At 42.5% G+C, this 27349-nt stretch overlaps 2 protein-coding genes across 2 annotated transcripts in view; one reads left to right on the forward strand and one right to left on the reverse strand.

Annotated features, from left to right (window-relative positions):
- The first annotated feature begins 1360 nt into the window (after positions 1–1360).
- Positions 1361–8956, forward strand: LOC134223751 (uncharacterized). Its single transcript, XM_062702943.1, has 2 exons — positions 1361–1742; positions 1844–8956. The coding sequence occupies exon 2, from the start codon at positions 3254–3256 to the stop codon at positions 8588–8590; it is 5337 nt and encodes a 1778-aa protein (XP_062558927.1). The 5' UTR covers positions 1361–1742; positions 1844–3253; the 3' UTR covers positions 8591–8956.
- A 4965-nt stretch (positions 8957–13921) lies between these two features.
- The window catches only part of LOC134222424 (uncharacterized), a 96549-nt gene continuing 83121 nt past the window's right edge, over positions 13922–27349 (reverse strand). The window contains 2 exon segments of the mRNA XM_062701573.1: positions 13922–13997; positions 22534–23404. Coding sequence (XP_062557557.1) covers positions 13922–13997; positions 22534–23404 — 947 coding nt within the window.

Below are 27349 nucleotides of genomic sequence, written 5' to 3' on the forward strand. Positions count from 1 at the left end.
GTCATGATACGTTTTTAAATGGTTAAGAATAAGTTTCTTGTCCTTAAGGGTTTTAAACATTAATTTAACATTCTGATGATAAATGCATACGCAGACAGTATGCGTTCCACTTGAACCAGCTAGAATACAATTTTTGGGCGGCTGCTGGAAAACATTGAAAATCCAATTTTAAAAGTAAAATATTGCTCTTTGAAAATTGAATAAATTTCACGAAGGTTACATAAAAGTAACCTGCGCTGTACATGCACTTTTTCTCCTGCCATATTTTCAATAACGAAATCCCTTTTCCCAGGACATGCTCTGCTTATCTCGTCACTATTATAAAAGTCCCTAACTACAGTTAGAGTATCATCGCTCAAAGACAACATATTTACTCTGGTCTCCGGTGTGCTCATAAAACCTTTTTCAACCTGTAATTCATTTGCACGTTGAGCAGTTCGTTGCGAAACACCGAATTCTGGCATAATTTTGTATGCAGTCCAGGATTTGGGAAGGGAAGTTAGAATCCTATATCGATCGTTTCTGTCAGATATTTCATCAAATTTTGCCTTCATTTGTTGAAGAATTTCCTGACCGTCTCCGGGTTTCTGGGCACCAGCGCTACCAATTGATTCAGCACTCGTTGATTCCAAAGAAAACAAAGATTCTGAAAACAAGATGAAAAATAACTATTAGTTAGGAGCATGTTTCTTCATATAATGTAATACATATTGTATTCGATTATTCTATTTTGTTGCATGATAGGCAATTGCTCTACAAATTGATGTACTAGGTCGGATTAGGTAAGATTATACGGAACTGATGTTTTTCAATTTTCTGAATAATCGAGTACAACTAGTATAACGTAGCAAATCATGATGTCTGAATGAACAAAAGAAGAGATTATTCTACTTACCAACACTAGGAACAGCGTCAATTTCCGATGATCCAGCGGCATTGGGATCGATTATTTCGAAACCACCATTATTGATGTTTGCTGGTGCGGCGAAATTGTTCACTCTAGATGGTCCCGCCACGGCGAGATCATCAAGTTTCGATGGTTCAGAAACGGTGAGTTCTTGATTTTCACATTCTATATTAACTGCACTTGGAGCTGCTGGCTCGTTTCCTTTCTTGATAATGCGATAAAGTCGGCAATAGCAGGTATTACAAATGTAGGAACAGCTTTTATCCAATTTTATTCTCCTTTCCGCTGCATAATCATACAGTTTAGGAGTAAGTTTCCTGTAACAATTACTCCAAAAATGGCAATTTGAGCATTCGTGCTTCATTGTATTAAACGTTTCTTCAGTAAGGCAACTGGACAATTTCACTGATTTTCTTGACTGACATATGCTTTATCTTATAGACCACTGTTGAACTTTGAAAGTAGTAATGATTGCTAATCAGTTAGAATTAATTACTAAGGTAGAAAGTTAATTAATGAAAACTTAAATCTAGAAATAAATAGGCTAAAATTTAAACTGTTATACACATCATGCAAAAACATTGAACACTCAACAACCCTGTAACAGACACTAAACTAGTACGGATGATACAGATAGATAATTAGATAACACACAACACATAGAAACAACACGAGCCGATAGAAGTACATAGCTTAAAGGTACACAGCCGGACCCTCAGTAGCCAAACGATCTGCGTTCAATAAAGAACTGGTTTTGAATCGTCGCGTTCGCTAAAGTTAAAACATACGTGTGATAATTAGTTAAATAAAAGTAGTGTTTTTATCTAGCTAAACGGTGCAGTATTATTCACGGAAGAAAGTGTGGTGCATTTTGCAATTAGTTTGTGAAAACTCTTCTATTGGATGTGAACTAAACTGTGTGATAATAACATCTAGGTTTATTGCATGGACAAACTTATGAGTTGATGGACTGTCGTTTTGACCTTAACCAGTTTGATGAAACATTGAACTATTGCGCCTTCTCAACCCACGAACCGCGGAGTTAAGTGACAAACATTTGGTGCCGTGACCAGGATTGGCGGTTCTAGAAGGCCATTTATGTGGAAGTTTATTGTTCGGAGTGATAGGGAGTGATAATAGAAACTGCGCGGACATCTTTGAGGCATTATTTCTGCTGTAGTGCAAGGCGGAGATCTCACTCTCTCGATATCGAAAGCGCGCAATTTCCATGGTACGTTTTACCGTGCGGTGAAAACACAGCCGTGCGACTGATGGGATTGTTTCAGTAGCAGTCATTGATAAAAATACAAGGCCTATATTGCACAGGCCACAGGTGAGTGGCTTTCCAAGAATCCATTACTAGCTTGCTGGTGCTTGTAAGATTTGTTTTGATTCCATGTGCTGACTGTGAAATCGCGCTGCTCGGGATTTTGGAACTACGCTACACGATTGAACCAATTTGATGCAATAAACCAGGCATCTATCGGATCGAAGATCGCATATTGTCAACAGAGGTGAACCTGTTCACTAGTCGCAGTTGGAATTTATATTACAGGGCCTATTGTTGACAGGCCTCAGGTGAGTGCCTGTCCAATTATTTTACTTGTTTTGGGTGGTGCTATATGGTACCGTTTTGTATCATTTCTCGGTACGTGTGATCGTTGGCTACGGTTGGAGCAACTTCGTGGGCGGCTTGCGGAATAAGGAGCATAATCGCGACGGTACATGGATTACGGGTCTTGAAAGCAGCAACGGTTGCTTCCAGTTTGTCCTGCCGCATGCAGAACTTTCATCACGTCTGTGAGCTTAGGCGGTCGACGCCAGAGGTTTGGTCCGCACATACGAGGTTAGTGCTATCGAACCAATAGGAATTGCTGGGTTGCTGTAGTTTTTGCTGGCAAATTGCTGTTTGAAAAATTTCATAAAAATACAAGGCCTGTTTAAGACAGGTGCAAGGTTAGTACCTGTCCAACCTTATCAATCCATTAGCCAGTGCTACTTTGGATATTCTTTACCTTTCTCGGATATTTGCTGGGCCGTTGGAGTTTCCTGCAGTACGGAACAGTTTGCTGCAATACAGTCGCATTGCTGGTTGCACATTTTTGCATCTTTGGGATAGGCCACAAATCGAAGTACGACGACGATCATTTCACGGTGGATTGCTGCTTGGGGGTTGGCGGAAGCTGATTTTAATTTTATACAAGGCCTTGTTGAGACAGGCCTCAGGTGAGTACCTGTCCAACACCCCCACTTGGTGAATTGCAGTGCTACTTGGTTGGCTTTCTTTCTTTTTCTCGATCGTCATCGTTCGTACTTCGAGTTGCTGTGCTGGTAGTGGTTGTGGGAATGTCTGAGAAGAAAATTAAGGAAAAGGTAAAGAGGCGGGAGCGCATTATCGCATCATTAAAGCGACATGAGCCATTTTTGGGTGGTTTCAACCCCGAAATACATACGGGAGAAGTTCAATCGAGGCTGGATAAAATTGAGGCAAAGTTTGAAGAGTTTGAGGAAGTGCAGGAAGAAATTGCTGAGCTGGACGCTGAGGGTAACTACGAGGAGGAATGCAACGAGTCATATAAGGAGTTCGAGAAACTTTACTATCGTCTACGGGCTGCACTGTTGTCAAAACTCACACCAGAGCCTGCAGTTGCAGAGTTAAACAACACGCGGAATGGTCAAGCATTAGGAGTGCATACTGGAGTTCGTCTACCTCAGATTTCACTACCGGAATTCGATGGCGACTATAAAGGATGGCTGTCGTTCAAATCAACATACGTGTCGCTGATCCATGAGTCGGTGGAGCTGAGTGATGTACAGAAGTTCCACTATCTTAAGTCAGCACTTAGAGGGGAAGCAGCCAAACTCATCGAATCGCTCACGTTAACCAACGAAAATTACATCATCGCGTGGGATACGATCACAAAGCGGTATTCGAATGAGTATCTTCTGAAGAAAAGGCATCTGCAAGCTCTGATGGAGTACCCGAAGGTGGACAAGGAGTCGTCGTCGGCTATTCACGCGCTGGTGGACGAATTTGAGCAACGACTGAAGATTTTGAAGCAGTTAGGAGAGAAGACCGAGCACTGGGGTGCTATGATAGTTCACTGGATGTGCTCCAAACTGGACATGCAGACACTTCAACTCTGGGAAGACCACGCAGCATCAACTAAAGATCCAACATTTACAACTCTAGTGAATTTCCTGGAAAAACGGACGAGGGTGTTGGAAGCAGTTTCGTCGAACATCGAGCTGAAAAGCAGCACACAGAAGGTGGAGGTTAGACGTCAAAAGGTGGTAGTGCATTCTGCTACTGAGAGCGATAAGACCGTTTCGATCTGTTGTTGTTGTGGGGATTCGCATTTTTTGGGTCGGTGTAGCAAGTTTTTGAGCTTCACTCTGAAGGAAAAGTTGCAGTTCGTCAACAATAAAAGGTTGTGCAGTAATTGTTTGAAGTCGGGCCACTGGGTGCGTGATTGCAATTCAAAATTCAGCTGTCGTGATTGCGGTAAAAAACACAATTCGCTGATCCATCCAGGATTCCCTCCTAGTGGAAGCAGTTCCGGGAACATTGGCCAGCGAGTGGGGAAGGTGGAGACTAAAGGGAACTCGAAGTCAGTAGCAACAAACTTAGCTACAAAGGAGGTGGAAGTGGAGGACGAAGATACGGGAAGCGAATATCAAGGAGCGGTTGGATCATACAACGTAGGAGCTAAGGACGGAAGAATAGCAAGTGTGCTGTTATCTACAGTCGTATTGGTGATACGAGATCAGCACGGAGGAAAGCAGTTGGCTCGAGCATTACTCGACAACGGTTCACAGGCGAACATTATTAGCGAGCGGTTATGTCAGATACTCAGTCTGAAGCGGCGTTCGATCAACGTTCCTATCAGCGGAGTCGGACAATCTGAAGCACGAGCGAGATTCATGGTGAATGCTACAGTCAGTTCCCGTGTTCAGGATTTCTCGGTTGGGATGGATTTTCTTGTTCTCCAGAAGGTTACCTCAGAGTTGCCATCTACCAGCTTACCGGTGGCGCATTGGAAAATTCCGGAGAATATTCGGCTGGCTGATCCGACATTCAACACCAGTAATCGAATCGATTTACTAATTGGAGCGGAACATTTCTATCGATTCCTGTTCGAGAGACAATCCAAACAGATTACGTTGGGACCAGGTCTACCGGTACTGATTAACTCAGTGTTCGGCTGGATTGTTACTGGGAAGGTTTCAAGGGCGCAAACGGAAGCGGTTAGCTGTTGTTATGCAGCAACTCCGGAAAATTTGGAAGCACAGTTGCAGAAGTTTTGGGAGATCGAGAGTAATGAGGATCGTCCGGCCTGGTCGAAAGAGGAGCAAGACAGTGAAGAACATTTCCTGAAAACATTCAGCCGTACATGCGATGGACGGTACGTCGTAAGACTACCGAAGCACGTAAACTTTGAGCAGATGCTCGGAGAGTCATATGAGATGGCATTAGCACGGTTCAGGAAACTGGAAAAACAACTAGAGCGTAACCCGGAGATGCGTTTGCAGTACAATGCTTTCATGCAGGAATTTCTCGATCTCGGGCACATGAGGAAGGTTAGCGCAGAAGAACTCCGGAAAGAAACGTCAAGGGTAACTGCGAGGAAGAATTATTACCTGCCACATCACGCTGTGCTGAAGGAATCTAGTACTACGACTAAGGTTCGAGTGGTTTTCGATGGTTCAGCTTGCACGGATACTGGTTACTCGTTAAACGATGCTCTACTGAAAGGTCCTGTCATTCAAGACGAACTTCTAAGTCTTCTTCTGCGATTTCGGAAACATGAGGTGGCGCTAGTTGGAGATGTGGAGAAAATGTACAGACAAGTTCGGGTACATGAGGAGGATACCGGATTACAACGCATCTTCTTTAGGTTTTCTTCAGAAGAACCTATACAGGTTTTCGAATTATTGACAGTAACGTACGGATTAACACCTTCGTCATTTCTTGCAATCCGAGCGCTGCATCAACTTGCTATGGACGAAGGTACTCAATACAAGGTAGCTGCCGATGCTATAGTGGAGGACTTTTATGTGGACGATTATATCGGTGGAGCATCCAGCGTGGAAGAGGCCATCACACTGCAAACTGAACTCGACACTTTGATGAAAAAGGGAGGATTTGCGCTACGCAAATGGTGTTCCAATCGTCCTGAAGTTTTGGCCGATATTCCGGCCGACCAACTGGGAACAAGTTTCTCAATTACTTTTCAAATAAGCCCCGAAGAGAAGGTGAAAACTTTGGGAATCACCTGGGAGCCAGGAACAGACCAATTACGATTCTATTACGATGTCACTTTAAGCGAACAATCGTGGACAAGAAGAAGTATTCTGTCGGCCGTCGCTAAACTTTTTGATCCGCTTGGGTTGATATCTCCCGTGATTGTGGTGGCCAAAATGCTGATGCAAGAGCTCGCCCTACTGAAAACTGGTTGGGATACGTCTGTTCCAGTTCACGTTGAGCGCAAATGGAAGGAATTCCACTCTCAGATGAATAATATTTCCGAACTAGAAATAAGTCGGTTCGTTTTTGCTTCAAAATGGGTGGATATTCAATTTCACTGCTTTTCTGATGCGTCTACCTTGGCATACGGGGCTTGCATGTACGTGCGGACGCTGGATGAAGCTGGAAATGTAAGGATTGAGCTGCTTGCATCAAAGTCGCGCGTCGCTCCGCTCAAACGCTTGACGTTACCGCGACTTGAGCTATCCGCCGCCAAAGAAGCCGCTGCCTTGCACTCAAAAGTAACAAAGGCTTTGTCGATGGGAAATGTTCGTACAGTTTTCTGGTCCGACAGTACGATTGTGCTACACTGGCTACGAGCACCTCCAAACTCGTGGCAAACTTTTGTAGCTAATAGAGTATCGATGATACAAACTGCTACCTTCGCACACTCCTGGCGTCACATATCAGGAAAGGAAAACCCGGCTGACTTGGTGTCCCGTGGGATGACAATAAACGATTTTCTGTGCAGCAATTTGTGGAAACGAGGACCACTATGGCTGGGCAACACTGAAGATGAATGGCCGAAACGGACTGAGCACGAAGGACCTCCTGACGAACAGCTGGAAGTTCGAAAAGTTGTTCATACCGTTGTAGTAGAAGATTCACCCAACGAAATGTTCAGCTTGCACTCATCGTTGTCTACTCTGCTGCGGATTGTTGCATATTGTCGTCGCTTTGCGTACAACTGTCGCAACCGGGACGATAGGAAGGACACACTCGCCCTTTCCCATGAAGAAATATATTCAGCTAAAATAACACTGACCCGAATTGCACAAGCTGAACGATTTTCTGTCGAACTAAAGGCGTTGCAGCAGCAGAAATGTGTCGATCGCAAATCCAACCTGAAGAGACTGTCTCCGTTTCTTGATAATCAGGGAATCATCCGAGTAGGAGGACGGCTACATTTCTCGAACGAAGGGTACTCTGTCAAGCATCCAGCCGTTTTGCCGAGTCAACATCCATTTACACAATTGGTTGTACAGTACTTTCATCATCGCAGTTTTCATGGCGGACCCCAATTAACCCTATCCGAGATACGGCAAGAGTTTTGGCCGATAAATGGGAAGCGTGTCGTCAACACCGTGCTTCGTAAATGTGTTCGCTGTTTCCGCACTAACCCGACACCTATTGATCAGCCTACAGGACAGCTACCAGCCGGACGCGTACGCCCTGGGCGGCCATTTCTGATAACCGGTGTGGATTATTGTGGGCCGTTTTATTTGAAACCACCTAGACGTAATGCGGCGCCCCTGAAAGTTTATATAGCGGTTTTTGTCTGCTTCTCTACGAAAGCGATGCATCTTGAGATGGCTAACGATTTATCTACGGCTGGCTTTCTCTCTGTTCTACGAAGATTTATCGGCTACCGAGGAATACCGGCCGAAATACATTCGGACAACGCTACGAACTTTTCCGGTGCGCACAATGAACTTAAAGCGCTCCACGAACTGTTGAAAAATCAACTCAGCCTCTCAGTTATTCGCAATGAACTTGCTCAACAAGGCATCGCTTGGATGTTTATCCCACCACGAGCTCCTAACTTTGGAGGTTTATGGGAGGCAGCCGTGAAATCCGTGAAAACTGCTTTGAAAAAAGAGATAGGCCTTCAGCAACTAAGTCACGATGAGTTCATCACACTTCTAGTGCAGATCTCCGCCATCCTGAATTCTCGTCCTCTGTCTCCACTATCAGACGATCCTACGGAATTCGAAGCTCTAACCCCAGCGCACTTTTTAATAGGCTCAGCAATGAAAGCCCTCCCAGAGCCCAATTTATTAGAAATTCCCACAAACCGCCTTGACCACTACCAGCGAATCCAGCAAATGTTCCAACGCTATTGGCAACGCTGGAGCAAGCAGTATCTCACGCAGCTGCAGGTGACATCGAAGAATTTGCCGATAGACCTCCTTCGTATTGGAAGCATCGTCGTGTTACGAGAGGACAACGTGCCACCTCTTAGCTGGCCTCTAGCTCGAATTATCTGCCTGCATCCTGGTTCCGATGGAGTCGTGCGAGTTGTAACGGTGAAGACGGCGACTGGTGTGTACAAGCGGGCAGTCAACCGCATCTGTCCCTTGCCAATCGATGGTGATGATCAACAGGCATCCAGGACACTGCGCTCACATCAATCAAGAATGTCTAATTTCACTTAAAATTTAATTGTTAATGTTCTATTTGTATTTTCTATGTATTTGAAGCTAGTTCAAGGGGGCCGGCAATGTTGAACTTTGAAAGTAGTAATGATTGCTAATCAGTTAGAATTAATTACTAAGGTAGAAAGTTAATTAATGAAAACTTAAATCTAGAAATAAATAGGCTAAAATTTAAACTGTTATACACATCATGCAAAAACATTGAACACTCAACAACCCTGTAACAGACACTAAACTAGTACGGATGATACAGATAGATAATTAGATAACACACAACACATAGAAACAACACGAGCCGATAGAAGTACATAGCTTAAAGGTACACAGCCGGACCCTCAGTAGCCAAACGATCTGCGTTCAATAAAGAACTGGTTTGAATCGTCGCGTTCGCTAAAGTTAAAACATACGTGTGATAATTAGTTAAATAAAAGTAGTGTTTTTATCTAGCTAAACGGTGCAGTATTATTCACGGAAGAAAGTGTGGTGCATTTTGCAATTAGTTTGTGAAAACTCTTCTATTGGATGTGAACTAAACTGTGTGATAATAACATCTAGGTTTATTGCATGGACAAACTTATGAGTTGATGGACTGTCGTTTTGACCTTAACCAGTTTGATGAAACATTGAACTATTGCGCCTTCTCAACCCACGAACCGCGGAGTTAAGTGACAAACAACCACTTTAAATAGTCCCTTTGGGTATCATTTAGGTAGAGTGAACAAGGAAAAGGAGACAGATGAATCATAATCAAAAAAAAAAAATACAATCAATTACCTGCATCAAAAATATTGAAAACATATAAACAAAGCAGGTAATCTATTGTATGGATCGCTGAAAACCAACCTTTTTGAAAAACGACATATTGCTTTGCCGATTTTGGAGAATGAAGTCATCAATAACAACACCAGACTATTCCGATTGAATTACTATTGCGATTCGTAAATTCTTCTAATAAACGAGACCAAACAAACACTCATGAATAACATTTTCATACTTTTGATTTAATTTGAGCTATTTGAAATAGTGGAGAATAACGTTCATTCCATGTGTGTATGGGCAGAAAACTTGAAATTTTCAAAAAAAAAATGTAACTCAAAAACGGCTCGATGAACATTTCTAATTTTTTGATATGTTATGTAAAAGTATTTGAATTTTCATAAAAAAATATAAAAATATATAGTCGTTGTGGTCCAACATTTAAAAAATCCTAAAAAACGAATATTTTGACCATTTTAGCAAATTTGAGTACACCAATACATCAAACCAAAAATGTTAGTAAGAACTAGAAGTAATAAGCTTTCTATCCATAAAAAAATATTGCAAATCGATCAAGTGGTTCAAAAGTTATGATTTTTTAAAAATAAAAAATTTCGAAAAATAGCGATTTTTCTGGTAACCCTATATCGAACATGGTCACCCTAATAAAAAAATAAAAAAATACGGGTCTAATTATTTTTGATGAAGAACATACCAAGCGATTTTGAGCAAAATTGGACAACTTTTTTTTTTCAACTCTATTCTTTTCCCGTGGAATCGCTGTATGTATATATATATATATATTTCTATGTTGTTCATTTTCTTATCATTACGAGGTATAGAGAATTCTCGTAAATGCGCAAATAGGGTAAATCACTACTTGGGCCTATGGACCCGGTTCCCGGCTTACTGCACAGAAAACTAATGATTTAAACTGTTTGGAAGTCGTAGGTTTATGGTTGATAATTTTTAAAAAGTCTCCCATTTATTTTTCACAACACTCAATATTTTTCTATCACTTGTTTTACTCCTAATTGATTCAATTGTAGAAAATAAAAATGTAGAATTCAAAATTTCACTCTCCGATGCCACACCACTGAGCCGGAGTGATTCTTTCCACTTTTACAAAACGGTATTATCGAATTAACACCTACCTGAAAATCGTCACAGTGCTCGATACAACCATTGCATGAAGCTGTTAATCACCACACCATAATTCTAAACACCCGCACTTCAATTGTTCTTATTTGTTCGTTTCACTAGAACTTATTTGAACATACTAGAATACTTTTTAAAATGTATTCACAAACCGAACAAAAATTCACCTCGGCCCAAGAACTTCTAGCTGCACCGTGCTGCCAAAAGGCCAGGATTATAAAAATGATCCTTCACCGTTAATAGGAAAATTGACTAATATGTTGACGTTATCATGTTATTTATAGTTCTCTCGATTTTAAAAGGTGAAATAAATATTGTTGTAGTATTTGGAAGAAATTTGGATGAGTTTATATATCTTCTCAACCAAATAAAAATGATTATGAATAATACCATCTGGCATCTTGTTGTCGTGGAACGTGCATATTTTTGTTTACATCGCATTTTCTACCGTCCCGAGAGAGAATGAGAGTAAAATGTTGAGAGATTGAGTGAAATTGTGCTTAGGCCGGGAACTGGTTTTTTGTATGCCGGATTGGGAATCGCTATGACTGAAATGAGTGCTGCACCTCGTTAATTTAAATCAAATAAAAGCTTCTTTGAAAGATATTTAGCACGAATAACTATTTTTTAAGCAGAAGTGAACCCCAATGCAATATTATACAGCCTACAAATTTCAGAAAAAGTTGCTTCCTGTCATAAATATCAATTAAATAATGCAGTCGTACGCATGTTAGGCCGGGAATGGGGTAAGAAACCCTATGCGCAAGCAAATCAGTCACTAAAAGGTGGTACAAGGGTTATATTTTAATCCCCCATTTACAGATGAGGGGACATTTGGGGACATTAAGTTTGCGGGACCATTTTATAGCGAAGAATAATTATAATAAAAGTTTTTGTTTGATAGGGTTTCTCACCCCATTCCCGGCCTAACATGCGCACAACTGCATTATTTAATTGATATTTATGACTAGGGGCAACTTTTCTGAATTTTGTGGGCCGTTTAATATTGCGATGGGGTTCACCTCTGCTTCAAACATAGTTATTCTTGCTAAACACCGCTTGAAAAAGCTTTTATTTGATTTAAATTAACATGGTGCAGCACTCATTTCAGTCATAGGCGATTGCTTATCCGGCATACCCCAAATCTCCTCGGCATACGCAATATTTTACTCAATCTCTCAACATCTTACTCTCATTCTCTCTCTCGGGACGTTAGAAAATGCGACGTAAACAAAAATATGCACGTTCCACGACAACAAGATGCCAGATGGTATTATTCATAATCATTTTTATTTGGTTGAGAAGATATATTTACTCATCCAAATTTCTTCCAAACACTTAAAAACAATATCTTTTCCACCTTTTGAAATCGAGAGAATTATAAATAACATGATAGCGTCAACGTATTAGACAGTTTTCCTATTATTATTAAGGATTATCTTCATACTAAAATAAGACTTATGGCCTTTTGGCAGCACTGTACAGCTAGAAGTTCTTGGGCCGAGGTGATTTTTTGTTCGGTTTGAGGATACATTTTTAAATGTATTCCAATATGTTTATATAAAATCTAGTGATACGAACAATTACAAAAGATTGAAGTGCGTGAGTTTAGCATTATTGTGTGGTGATAAACAGCCTGAAGCAATGGTTGTATCGAGCACTGTGACGATTTTCAGGTAGGTGTTTATTTGATGATACCGTTTTGTAAAAGTGGAAAGAATCACTCCGGCTCAATGGTGTTGCAACGAAGAGCAAAAGTTTGAAATCTACATTTTTATTTTCTATGATTGGATCGATTAGGAGTGAAATAAATGGTTGAAAAATATTGAGTATTGTGCGAGATAAATAGGAGACTTTTTTAAAATGATCAATCATAAACCTACGGCTACTAAACAGTATAAATCATTAGCTTTCTGTGCAGTGAGCCGGGAATGGGGTCCATAGGCCCAAGTAGTGATTTACCCTATTAATCTTCTCGTAAAAAACAAACCATGCTATCGAAAAGCTAAGGCTTAAGCTTTGAAATGGTATATAAAAATTTATATTTGGAGAAAATTTGACTTCAAAAGATACAAATCAAAGTAAGGAACGATTTTTGATTTTTATCAGCTTTTTTCACTTCGCCAGCCCATATATTTTGACTGAATAAACATAGCGCTTCAATATTTTTCGATTCTCTTATCTAAGGTATATACTATCATATGATATATAAATTAGACAAATTGGAGATAGTGAATTTTTCGCTTAATGGCCACCCTTTTCCCCATAGTGCATCGTTTTCACAATTTTTACTTTCATCGAAGACTTCGTTTGTGACAATTAACATAGCATATTTGAATGCGCTGCTAAACTAAAATGTATTAGGAGCATCGTTGAATCCACAACGTCTTCGAATCTCAGAAAAAAGTTTTCCAAACAATCCTGGCAGAATGAATTCTTGCACATGTTGTTACAGCACAGGCATATTTGGTTCTCATTTTTTCCCATATCCACAAGTGCGTTGATATTACCTATGAAACCTTTTAGGTAAGCAGGGATTCTTTGGGCAACTGTTAGCTTCTTCGCTTCTTCTTTCGCCTAAAAAATGTGTTATTGAAAAAAAATCCTCTAAATTTTTAAAGCATTTTACTTTTCTAATATCGAAGCATTCATTTGTGGTGTGATACATATTACTAAGAATTTCCTTAGCGTGCCTAAGGAAATCGACGTGGAAAGAACTTTCGGTGATTGGCGTTCTGTATGGCTAACAAGAAACGCAAATACATAGACAGTACAGTTAGTATCGTTAGATAATTATTTTAAAAAAAAACTAGCTTTTCCGATTGAGGCCACCTAGCGTCGAAAAGTTTGTCGTGGAATTCAACAAATGCTGCTGTTTGTAAAGCTTCACCACACAGGTCCTCTGTTTCAACATCATGTTTTATCGCGATTGATGTTGATTTACTTAACGTACGTGTTGCCAGAGGTACGTTCATTTTTGTGAAGGGTGGTAGTGTTATACATTTGTGATTCAATTTTGGAACCAGCCGTAGAGAAGAAAATACGTCAGTGTCATATAATTCTTTTATATGCTGGAAAGAAGCTATTCCACCTTCGAACTCTGCATTGTGCTTTAAGAAAGCATCCCGCGTGATTTTCAACAGTTGAGGCGTGTCGTATAAAACGGCAATATCTTCACCGCTTATGTTGATTAGAGGATCGGCATGGGTGGCGCCACCTTCACGGATCATTATTTGATTCGTTGAGCACTGATCCATCACAAGGGCTATTGGTATCAGCCCGATCCTTCTGATTGCCATAACACTCTTCTCAACAAATTCCATCTGCGCGTGACTTCCAAGGCTGTTATGTGCAAGTAAATATCCTACAGGCTACAAGTTACTGGTTTAGTTTTTGAACAAAAATATTAATAATACGTCAAACGAGATTGGTTACCTGTATGAATAGAATGTATATTCCGGATGTCATCACTACCACCGCTTCAGTTGCCAGTCTCTGAGGTTTTTGACGTAAACTACGTCTAAGGGGAAAACTCAGATACAGGGTGTAAAACCGAAATTTCCCAATTCGAGACCGTCACGAAATTAGGATAGATTTCAAACGCTAATAGCGTCTTTATCTTTCGATGGATTTTCGACATTTGCTTATCAATCGATTCAGAAACTCTCCAGCAATTTGCCAATTCTATTGATACTATTGATTATCAACGTTAAACTATTGAAAATGTTGTTTCTTTCCAAACCGGGTGAAAAATTCAATTCCGTTCATAAATCCCCAACACGGACATCAGATTGCAGTAAGGTACGGGCCTTTTGATCCACTGCTTCGTTTTCCCTGTGTATAAAAAGCCCCGTCAGTTCGAGACAGCAACACGTACGGACGTGTTTTTTGCTCGCGCATTTTTTCAAAGTGTTTTTTCTCGTTCGTTCGCTGTTTACGTTTTCGCTTGTCGCGTTGGCGTTATTTTCTCCCGGACCCGTCATGGGAGACTCGGTGGCCGATTCGGTCGCTGGAAAAGTGCCTAAGCGCACTGCTCTTGGAGGCGCGGGTAACCCCTCCAAGCAGCTTTTGCAGAACAACGTGTTCTCGCCGTTGCCGCTTGATGACGCCGGCAATCCGCCGAAAAAGAGGAAAAAGCAGCAATCGCAGCTGCCGCAGGTGCAACCGGAGCGAAAGGAGAAGTGCCCGCCCGTGTCTGTGAAGGGCGATCCGCCGGATTTACGCCCAAAAATTCGCCAGCTGATCGCTAAGGGGCTGAAATGTACTTTTCGGCTCTGCAGCGAGGGCGTGAAAGTGATGCCGGCCAACAGGGACCATCATCAATCCGTCGTGGAGTTCCTCGAGGTCCACAAGTATGAGTACTACACTCATGACCACCACCGGCACGAAGCCGCTCAAGGCTTTGCTGCGAGGACTTCACGACATGAAGGAGGAAGAGCTCCAAGCAGAGCTTGAAAGTTGCGGACTGAAGCCAGTAGCCGTCCACAAGATCACTCGTCACGACAAGGCGAGGAGATATCGCGACCAGCTTTACCTGATCCATCTGGAGCACGGCTCCACTACCTGGAAGGACCTGAAGCTGGTTGGCGTTATAAATAACACCGTCGTTGACTGGGAGCGATATCGGCCAGTGCACCGCGATGTCACGCAATGCACCAACTGCTTCAATTTCGGGCACGGCACCAGGAACTGCCGCATGAAGCCGCGCTGCAACAAGTGTGGCGAACCCCATCCGACGGACGAGTGCGACAAAATGGAGGTGGCCGATCCCAAGTGCGCCAACTGTGGCGACAAACATCGCGCCACCACAAAGGGCTGCCCAAAGCGAGCCGAGTTCCTGGAAATCCGGAAGAAGGCTTCCACCAGGACTATTCCGAAGAAGAACCGTGTTCCCGTAATCAACGAGGTGAACTTTCCAGCCATCCCGGCTCCCCGTCGTGTGATTCCGTTACTCCCACCGCTACAGCCGCACAAGCGACTGGCAGCGGCAGCGGCATCGGTCCAAGCTCCAACATCGTCGGCACCATCCACCAGCGAATGGCCCCCGCTCCCTCCTCCTGGGTTCCGTCGGCAGTCGGAGAACGAAGCCGTCCCATCGGAAGAATCTGCTCCGCTGTACACTCCGGAACAACTGATGCCGATCTTCGCGCAGCTCGCCACTCGACTGCGCGGCTGCAAAACCCGCTTCGACCAGGTCTTCACTTTTGGCATGTTCATCATCCAAAATGGCTGCTAGGGTGGGCCTGGTCAACTGGAACGCTTGCTCGCTCAAGAGCAAAATAATTGAGCTGAAGGATTTCCTTGAGGAGAAGGAAATAGACGTGGCGTTCATCACCGAAACGCACCTAAAACCGGAGGTGAACATCAACATCCCGGACTTCCGCATCGTGCGACTTGACCGGCCGACCAGGGGAGGTGGTGTGGCCATCGCTCTTCGCTACAACATCAACTGTCGTCTGCTACCAAGCTTCCAGCTCAGTGTCATCGAGGCCATCGGTGTCGAAATCACCACTTCGGTCGGCACAATCGCGCTCATCGCGGCGTACTGTCCAACGCAGGCCAAAGCCGGCGATGGATCATCGGCTGCCCTTCGGAGGGACATCGTCAAGCTGACGCGGAGGCAAGGCCAGTATATCATTGCCGGCGACTTGAATGCCAAACATCAAGCCTGGGGCAACAGTCGCGGCAATCGAAACGGCACCATGTGGAGCAACGACATGGAGGAAGGCCACTACACGATCCTGAGCCCGGATTCCCCCACTCGGCTGAGTCGGTCCGGTGCCCACGCAACGCTCGACCTCTACATAACAAACCTGAGTGACCACGTCTCGCAGCCGGTTGTGTACCAGGAGCTCAGTTCGGATCACTATCCGGTGGTGGCGGAGCTGGGCTCCTCGGTCAATCGGCACCAGCAGTTACGGCGGAACTACCACCGAGTGAACTGGCAGCGGTTCCAGCAGTGCGTCGATAACACCGTCGACTACGAGGTGCGTCCGGAGACGCCGGAAAGTATCGACCGCCAGCTGTGCGCTATCGAGGAGGCGATCACGGCGGCCCGAGAGCAACACGTACCGACGGCTCGGCAGGTAAGCAACTCCTTAAACATCGATACACTCACCAAAGATTTGATTCGATTGCGGAATGTCACTCGCAGGCAGTTTCAGCGTACTGGACTGCCTGAGCTTAAGGCACGCTGCAATAGAATCACAAAAATTATCAAGGCCAGAATGGTGGACCTCAAAAATAACGACTTCTCGAATAAGATCCGCACTCTCCCAGATTATGCTAAGCCGTTCTGGAAAATGACCAAAATTCTAAAATCCAAGCCTCGGCCCATTCCACCTTTGATCCCACTAGACAATAATGGCTCTAAGGATCGCTTGATAACTCCTGCAGAGAAGGTCGCGGAAATAGGTCGTCACTTCGTCAGTTCACACAATCTTGGGCAGAACATCGTCAGTCCACACGAAGCAGCCGTCAACGAGCATGCTAACAACATCCATTTGATTCCCAACGACTTCTCGGAGGAGTTGGAGATCTCAGCTGGCGAATTGACAGCCTATATCAAATCGTCGAAGAACATGAAGGCCCCAGGCTTCGACAGCATCCTGAATCTCGAGCTCAAACACATGAGTGCTCCGTTCTTTGAGCACCTCTCGCTGATCTTTAATCAGTGTCTCCGGCTCAGCTACTTCCCATCGTCCTGAAAGTCAGCGAAAGTCATCCCCATCCGGAAGCCTGGGAAGGATCCTTCCTCACCCAAAAGTTATCGTCCCATCAGCCTTCTCTCAGGATTATCCGAGCTATTCGAAAAAGCTATTCATCACCGGTTACTTGAGTCTGCCGAAAATCTCAACATCTTGCTCGAGGAACAGTTTGGTTTCCGACGCGGTCGGTCAACTGTACACCAACTGACCCGAGTTACCAACGTCCTCAGACGGAACAAGTTTGTCTCGAAAACATCCGCCATGGCCTTACTCGATGTCGAGAAGGCATTTGACAATGTATGGTATGATGGCCTGGTGTACAAACTACAAAGCTACAATCTTCCCAGCTACCTTGTGAAAGTCAACAACAATTACCTGTCGACAAGAACATTCCGGGTCTCAATCAGCGGAGCGAGTTCCAATGCGCACAACATCGTCGCAGGCGTCCCCCAGGGCAGTATCCTCGGGCCCCTGCTTTTCAATCTGTTCACCTCCGACATGCCAGAACCTCCAGAAGGCGGCATTCTGTCTCTGTTCGCAGATGACACATCCATCGTCTACAACGGTAGAGTGATCAGAGCGCTAGTGGCAAAACTCCAACGAGGCCTGGATGCCCTGACAGAGTACCTCACCAGCTGGAAGATCTGTATCAACGCGGCGAAGACCCAGGTCATCATTTTCCCCACTCCAAATCCCTAAACTTGTTCCGCCTGGGGACTGTAAAATCATCCTCAATGGCACGACTGTGGAATGGGCCAATGAGGCCGGCTACCTTGGCTTGACCCTCGACAGCAAGCTTATTTTCAGGCAACAGGTTGACAAAACGGTGACAAAGTGTAACGTCTTGTTGAAACTACTGTACCCTTTGATCAACCGCCGGTCGTCATTGTCCCTGAAAAATAAGCTTGCTGTCTACAAGCAAATCATCCTCCCTGTGATCGAATATGGCATGCCGGTCTGGGAGAGCTGCGCTAAAACCCACCACCTCAAACTTCAACGGGTCCAAAACAAATTCCTGAGGATGATCCTCAACACCCCTCCCAGGACAAGAACATCCGAGGTCCACCGTCTGGCCGGAATAAAAACCTTACATGAACGCTTTGGTGAGTGTAAAGAAAAGTTTAGGGTCCGTTGCTTGCACTCGGACCAAGAAGCGCTTAGGGCGCTAGTTCCAATCTAGGTTATCAAATTTTTATTGTAAATATTAGTTTACATAGTAGTTAGGCTATCAAATTTTAAAAAACACGCCTAGCGCCTCCTGAAGGCCGTCATGATACATTATATTTTAAAAATTAAGTAGAAACATAAAAATAATAATAATAATAATAATAATAATTAAAATTGAAGTTGGAGGGCCAAGCCGGCCGATCACTGTACATGTCAAAAATAATTGTAGAACAAAAAATGTGTAAATAAAGAAGAATTTTACTACTACTACCCCGTGTTTCGCGTGCGCGCGTCATTTTCATTCTGGATGTCACGGCGAGCGGACCAGGGCGTTCAGAAGCGGTCCCAGTAACAACGGCTATCTCAGCAGTGCGGATGAAATTTTTTCGGTCGGTGGTGGTGGCGGTCGTGGAAACAGCAGCACATCATTTTCATCCGTGTCCCATCTTCGGCGGATCTGGCAATCGACGGCGTTCGTTGAGCCGAATCATCGGATGGCGGTCGCGCAGCCCAGTGGCTGCTGTTAATAAGGCACATAAGTGGCAATTAATCGGTTCTTTTCAGGACCATCATTATATTTGGGAGAAAGGTTAAGTTGAAATAATTTTCCTAAAGTGCAACCGTTAGGAACTGGAAAATTCTTCGGTGAAATTTTCTAGCATAATTCGGAGTTGTATGATTTTAGTGATTGAGAATGTTGATATTAGACGAACTTTCTTCATAGAACAAAGCATAATTGTTTGGCATCGGTAGCGGAATCATAGCATTATTGCCGGTCCGAGCATAGGCTGTCATCGGAAGATTGCTACAGCAATTTATTCACTAATGTGGCGTTTGCAACGATTTGGATGTTGTCGGCACAACATGAAATTTTTTCGAGAGACTCTAATTTTGTATTTTTCCTGTTGATGATTGAAAAAGAAATCGGTTCCGAGATGAACTTTATTCAAAGCGCAACGCTAACGTCGGTAGTTGAATCTCAAGCAAGTATCGGAAGGAGACCATGCAAACAGTGGAGTCGCATTATGACGGAAGAAAAGTGAAAGGCGTCAGTATGGATGTTTGCTACATTTTTTTGACGTTAACTTCGTCTAAGGGGAAGACTCAGATTCATGGTTTAAAACGGAAATTTCCAAATTCGAGACTGTCACAAAAATTAGGATAGATTTCAAACGCTAATATCGTCTTTATCTTATTTTCGACATTTGCTTATCAATCGATTCGGAAACCCTTCAGCAATTTGCCAATTCTATTGATACTATTGATTATCATTAATGCTTAATTTTTTTTCTACAACAAATATGATTTTGAAAAAGTATCACCGGCGCGTGCTTACTCGCAATCTACATGCTGAAACATTTACAGTTACATCAAACAACTGAAAACCGAATTACGAGGTGACAATGTTAGAAAGAGACAAAAGATAGGAAAAATAACACGGTGTGTAGTGCCTCCCCGAGTCACCTTAAGGGAAGATCCTTTAATTACGTAACGCAACAATTGGGCATTTTCAACCCCCCCTCCCCCTATGTCACACTTTTTGTATGAAGCATCTAAAAATTATGTATGGGTCGTCACACTTCGCTCCACCCCCCCCCCCCCCCCCCCCTCTAAGCGCTACGTAATTTCTGGACGCTCCTAAGAGCCACTTTCATTGATGGTAGCCGATCGTTAGTACTTCATATCAAATATCATATCATATCATAGCATACCAAAGAATTTCATAAAATTTGGTCAACAAAAACCTGCCTGACAATAATAGAACAAAACCTGCCAAAGCCGTCATTCCTCCTACATCATACAAGAAAATTTAAACTGAGCGCTGCTAATGTTAATGACGACGACCGCGCGACCCACACCATCGCCGGGAATAAAATTTCCGCCGATGCCGAAGGTGGTACCACGGTCTGTTCTCCGCGACATCTCGAACGAAATGGCTCGCGCGCGCGGAAGAGCTGCTTTCTTGTAATCAATAAAGTTGAACCTGTAGCCACGCCCCTTTGGGGTGTGTGTGACGGTTACACAATATTTGCAACCGTACCGGCAACAAAGAGGCGGGACTAATGAGTCATCTTTGTTGATTATAAGAAAACTGCTCTGCAGCGCACGCGTGGCATTTCAGCACCAAAAACTCATGGATGAGTTGAATCATCGTATGTTTTCTGTATGTATGTAGAATCACGAGCGCGCGTCAAACGGAGAAGCTGCAAAAATGTTTTCGCATGGATGACTATCTACCAAAATTATAAGTCTTTCTCTGAATCGTGCTCTCGTGATTCTACTACCGACGGAAAACAATCTGCCATCACAAGCAATTAAGTTTTACTTTGATCAAAATTCATCTCGCCTCAAGTTGTGACATAAGAGCTACTTTCATTGATGGTAGCCAATTGTAACTAATTGTGCTCAAATTTGGCCGAAACATTCTTTGCATATCAAAAAATATTGTGGCCAAATTTCATAAAATTTGGCCAACAAAAACCCCCTGGCAATAGAACAAAACCTGCCAAAGCCGTCATTCCCTTCATACAAGAAAATTTAAACTGAGCGCTGCTAATGTTAATGACGACCACGCGACCCACACCATCGCCGGGAATAAAATTTCCGGTAGGTGCTCCGCCGATGCCAAAGGTGGTACCACGGTCTGCTCTTCGCGACATCTCAAACGAAATGGCTCGCGCGCGCGAAAGAGCTGCTTTCTTGTAATCAATAAAGTTGAACCTGTAGCCACGCCCCTTTGGTGAGTGTGTGACGGTTAAACAATATTTGCATTCATACCGGACAACAAAGAGGCGGGACTAATGAGCCATCTTTATTGATTATAAGAAAACTGCTCTCCCGCGCGCACGAGGCATTTCATTTGAAATGTCGTGGAGAGCGGTTCCATCATCGGCAGAGTTGCTGAGCGAATTCCAGCTCGTGTCGTGGATCATGTGGTCGTCGTCGACATATTTGGAATTAATCGGTTCTTCTCAGGGCCACCATTCTACACAAAGGAAGATTGAGGCGAGGCGAATTTTATTCAAAGTGAAAATTAACCGCTTGGCGACGCCATAAAGTTGCCTGCCGTCCGTAGTAGAATCACGAGCGCGCGTTGGAGGGAGATGGCTTCAGTGGCAGTGAAATTCTTATTCGGTTTTGTTATTCCAGCAGTACAACTACGGGGGCGCATCGTAGGTGCTGCAAATATGTATTCGTATGGATGGCGTCAGTTGTTGCCAAGTGAAATTTTCTCTCAAGATTATGATTTTCAGAATCACCATTTTACACAAAATAATTAATTTGCCATCATTTTGACAAAAACTACGCCTAAGGGGAAGCCTCGGATACAGGGTGCCAACTGAAAATTTACAAATTGGGGACTGTCACGAAATCATGTAAGATTTCAAAAGTTAATAGCGACTATATCTTTCGATAAATTTTCGAGATTTTATTATCAATAGTTTCGGAAACTTTCCACCAATTCGTTAATTGTTTTAAAACTATTGATTATCAACGAAAAACTATTGAAAATTTTAGTTCTTTCACGTCTGGTAAAAGATTCAGAACTAACCAACTCCATTCATGCATCCCCAACACGGACATCAGATTGCTGTAACGCACGCACCTTTTGGCCCACCGCTTCATTTTTCTTGTGCATAGTCGTGTCTTGTCGTCGACGTGTCTTGTCTACCCGTCGACGGGTAGTTGTTGCAGAAAATTATTCACAAAGATGACGTATGTAGCAAATAAGCGGAAAATCATTAAGTGGCTGTCGTCGGTGACAGCAGAATTGTGTAAATGCAATTTTCTCCTCATTTTAACTCGCTGTCGACAAACCTGTTCTACTAGATAAATTTAAACAAATTCTATTGAACGCAGCCGATGCTGATGACAACCGCACGATGATTTCAAGCAAAACCGCAAACGCGCGCGTGGGAGCAGCTTTTTGAATTGACTTGAGACGATGGCTGCGCCGGTAGCGGTCCAACTAACATATGTATGGTCGTCGGTGGTGATTGAGAAAAATGTTTGTTCTGAAAACAGTTTAAAATAATTTTTGGTTGAAATTCGCTATTGTGTCATGTATTCAACCTAATGTTCATATGATATTACGATTCTCATTGCACTAAGAGGTTTTACGTAGTTTACGTCGAGCGGTCGTGTCTTGTACACAACCCTTCTGATTTTTTTTCAGTTTTACGTTCAGTGCCATCAAATGGAAATCCATAGAATATGTCTGATTTTGCCCAATACGTTAATTCAGGTTTGACAGACATCCCATCCAAGCAGATCATGACTAACTTATCTCTCTTAGGCCTAATGTATCGAACTTTACACTTCATTCGCATAAGAATGGTCTTGTTCAAACCGGGAAGAATGCGGATACTCTTATTGTACCCGTAAACTGTGCTTTTATGGGGTAGAATAAAGTTTTTTGATCTTCGAACGAATCTATAAGTTCGTGGTCCACTAAGATATGCTCCAGAAGCAAACTTTTTGGTTTCTGGTTGATATCGTCGAGCTTTTAGGTGGCGCATTGTATTTTTTAGAGTATCAAGGATTATCGGATTTCTTCTGGCTTGTTCTCCGAGTTTTTCGTTGTCGTTTTTTATCTTTTTAAGAACGTTTATTTTTTTGCGCAAGGAAAAGAACAGCTTCTTATATCGGTTGGAAGCATTCAATCGGCGTTTGCTGGTTTGGTCTTGGACGAACATTTGGCGCCGAATAGATTTCATATTTTATTTGAGCAGTTTTATGGTTAGCTCCCTTGATTTAAGGCTTTGACGTAGCGACGTTTCGGATGGTGCTACAGGAGGTATGTTTTTAATTGGGTTTTCGCTGAACTGACGGAACGGCGGCGCCTCATCTTCGGTACCGCTATCATTATCAGGTCCGACCTCCATAACACCGTGAAGTTGATCTTGCACAATAGTTGGAGTCCCGTTCCTTTTCAGAAGATAGTTTAGATTGCGTTGATTGAAACCATTTGGCGAAATCATCATCTCCATCGATGAACTCAATAGTCGTTTCATTTGGTTCTGAGCTAAAATCACGACCATCGAGAACATTCTTCGGAACATCTTCGGAAAGGCTTTCAAACCTGATTTTTGCGCGTGAAGAGGGAACAGCACCAGCTACTAGGCTATGGAAATGGAAATGATACTACATTGATGTGTTATTCTTCATAAAATTTCACTTATCCGTGTATCTCACCCTTTTTTTTATTTGTCGAATCCCGGAAAGAGCTCAATGAAAAATGATCGGAGCAAAGTTTTTTTTTAGAAAAGCATCGTATCCCTGGCTTTTGAAAGTGTCTGAAGTTTTTCGAGAATTGCAGGTCTCCACCCAAAGGGAACATCTAACGATTGCATTAAATTGGCATATATAGGTTAGCAATAAGGAGATACTATACTTACAGTGCCTGGTTTTTGGGAAAACTGCAGAAAGAGACCTTTCCTAGTTTCCTAATACCTTGATGATTTCCACAAAAATAAAATTCACAATTCCGGCCCATTTGCAACGGTGCTTATTTTGAAAAGTGCGAAAAAACAAAATCAAAACAAAACAAACTTTTGACATCTGCTCTGTTAGCTCAGTGGCGCCACCTGGTTGCTCATTGCCACTTGTTAACATGTGTAAAAAACATACATGTTGATTGGTCGAGCTTGAACGTCTAGCTGCGGGTACACTGTCAGGGCAACTTGAATTGGGAAATTCCCGTTTGACACCCTATATCCGAGTCTTCCCCTTACGTAGTTTACGTCAAAAATCTTTATAAAATTTTTCCTGCCATTTGATACAAAGCCTTGCAAAACCATAAATACCAATATGCCTGACTTGGGAAAAAACCCAGATTAATCTACATTCCCCGATTCATCGGAAATCGTTTGAGAATTATTATATGAAAAAGAAATTATTTTTTTCGGACTTCGTGTGCACACACACATATACACGGACAGACAGACATTGGTTCAGCCCGACGAGCTGAGTCGATTCGTATATAACATCATGGGTCTCCGAGACTTCTTTAAAAAGTTCGATTTCGGAATGAAATGATAGCCTTTGGGTACAACTTTGTTGTACGAGAAAGGCAAAACAGTAACATGCCAGTTCTCGGTTTTCATAAGATTACGCATGCAACGTGATTCATCAGAGGCGCATTCTTAAACTGCTTAATAGACTGGCCCAGGAAACAAAAGGTTGTCGAATTCTACGGGGCACCCCCCAGGAATGTGCCTTTGGGTAAGAAAATCAATCTCTGAAAGTTTCAGCTCAATCGCTTGTTGCATAAGCTGGCGCAATTGATTTGAAGTTCGTATGGTGGTTTCAGCCAAAATGCATAGGAAAATACATCTCCGTCACCTTTTCGTTCAGGAAATTGGTTCGGTATGACCGATTGAGCTCAGAATTGCAACAAAGGCAGTTGATATGTTAAAGATCAATTCCACAGAACATTTTACGATTTAAATGAACTTTTCTATAGTTTTCGACTGATTTTTTAGGGGTTAGGTTGTGCACTTTGGAATTCATTGATTGCCATGAAAAACATACGCATGCCATCAAAGATGCCTGCGATGTGTGGTTTCGCGCGCGCTCAAACATATGCAGAGGAACGCGCGCCACAGCACATATCTAAGCCACCTTTGATAACATGCGCACGTTTTTCATGACAATCAATGAATTCCAAAGTGCACAGCCCAACTCCTAATAAATCATCCGAAACTTTATAAAAAGTCATTTAATCATCGTATAATGTTCTGTGCCTTTGTTGCAATTCTGAGCTCAATCGGGCATACCGAACCAATTTCCTGAACGAAAGAGTGACGGAGGTGTATTTTCCTATGCATTTTGGCTGAAACCACCATACAAACTTCAAATCAATTGCGCCAGCTTATGCAACAAGCGATTGAGCTGAAACTTTCAGAGATTGATTTTCTTATCCAAAGGCACAATCCTGGGGGGTGCCCCGTAGAATTCGACCACTTTTTTTTCTCTCCATACAAAGGCTGGGCCACTCTACTGCTTATTGTTCCAATACACGTGAAAAGAGTTCCTGGAGAAAAAACGCTACGTTCGTTGAAGTTCGGTGCAGGTATGCCTACGCATAGGCTAGCAATTTGTTTTGACTATTAATTTAATATGATGACGACCAACTGCGAAGAGATGTGAGCCGATATTGCTCATGCGCATACGCTCATCATTTCCAGTAAAGCATGGTGATGGTTAGTCATCATGAACTATACAATTTTCTTTATTTTCATGAGCACAGAATTGACATCCATTTTGTGCTAAAACTTGCCATAGTGAAGTATTAAAAATAAATCAACAAGATCCGCAACAACTGCCGTTCCACAGTACACAAATAATTTCTCACATGCAGTAGGTAATTCAAGTTGGAACTGGTACCCACAATTTGCTATAATAATATACGTCAAATTTTTGGTAGCAACCTACTGACAACTATATTCTGACATTTCCGACATAGTCCAACAAATACATTGAAAGGATACTCTCACAGTATTTAGCCAGTAGCTTACAGCAGAACTTGTTTAACAGTATTCAAATGCAGTTTTGATCACAAATTGTTAACGGTTTGTTGTAATTATTAGTATTCAAGAAATCTAGTTTTTTTTAAATTACTTGAAGAGAACATGTTATCGGAACCGGATTGGTTTTCCTTTGCTAAAACATTTGCTTTCCTGGCCAGCCTCAAGGATAAAACTTCTTCGAACTAATCACTCATCCAAACAACAAACCGTCTTCCTACAAGTGTGCCCGTGATTTCGGATATTTCCTCCTCCTTCTCCTCTAAGGAGTACGGCATTCCACCGAATACATGTTTATTGGCATCGCTGAGATTTACTTTGCAACTCAACTTAATCACCAGTCAACGGAAAGTAAGGTGGAATAAAAAAAGCCTTATTAATCCACCTAGCGTTTGTGGTGCCTTTCTCGCGAATTATAAAAATGGGAAAACACAAGGTCAATATTGCACTATAGGGGGATAGATTCCCCTTTTTCCATTGATCGATTAATCTATTTGCGGTCATTTGAATGCATTGCAGCAATTTCTGAATAAATATTGATTTTGATTTTTTTTCCATAGCAAACAACTATGTTTTGTCAATAATTCTGGAACGCAATGGCCGATCGCGTGAATTTTCAATAGCAACTAATAAACTCTGTCTAATGCAACTTGTTGCAAGCGAATCGGATGATGCTATGTATCCAAAAGTGTGTCTCACATGTTTGTATACACACACATGACAGACATCACCTCAATTTGTCGAGCTGAGTCGATTGGTATATAACACTATAGGTATCTGAGCCTTATATCAAAAATTCGGTTTTGGAGCGGTCCTATAGCCTTTCCGTATACTTAATATACGAGAAAGGCAAAAAGTAAACTGTTTTTACAACATGCCGTACGGAACCCTCATTGAGTAACGCACTATGGGAAGGAGAACGAAAAATAATTGGCATGTTTTACTTGTTTGGAACAAGTAAATTGAAGCTCCCTTTTCATCTTATCAAAAACATATAATTCAAAGATTTGCATGTTTTACCAGCATAGTTTTCAACTTTAACTAAATATAAACACTGCTGAGCTATGAAAAATCTTCTGAACCAGTTAAATAGTTTGTAAATTTAATCAGGGCAGAGAAAAGCGCAACTTATTTTTTAATTTATGTTCAATTAACTAATCTATAGATTCATAGGCTTGTTTGTTCGCCCTGATTTACATATCGCCATAAATCCCCATGTGAGATGTCCATTCTTCAAAATACAGAATAATTGACCACTGATTTGTGTGCACTATTCCCATAGTGCAACGGTCGTGTTCGACTCTTCAAGAAAATCAGTGTAAAAAAATATCAACACAAACTCCGCGTTGCCCAGCCCAAATTTACAAGAAAACCCACGAATCTCTCCACTCGCATCCTGCCTCCCGCTTCCGTTGATGGGACTACACCGGCGCTATAAGTCT

The sequence above is a fragment of the Armigeres subalbatus genome, chromosome 3, assembly GCF_024139115.2.
Source record: "Armigeres subalbatus isolate Guangzhou_Male chromosome 3, GZ_Asu_2, whole genome shotgun sequence".
Taxonomy (NCBI): domain Eukaryota; kingdom Metazoa; phylum Arthropoda; class Insecta; order Diptera; family Culicidae; genus Armigeres; species Armigeres subalbatus.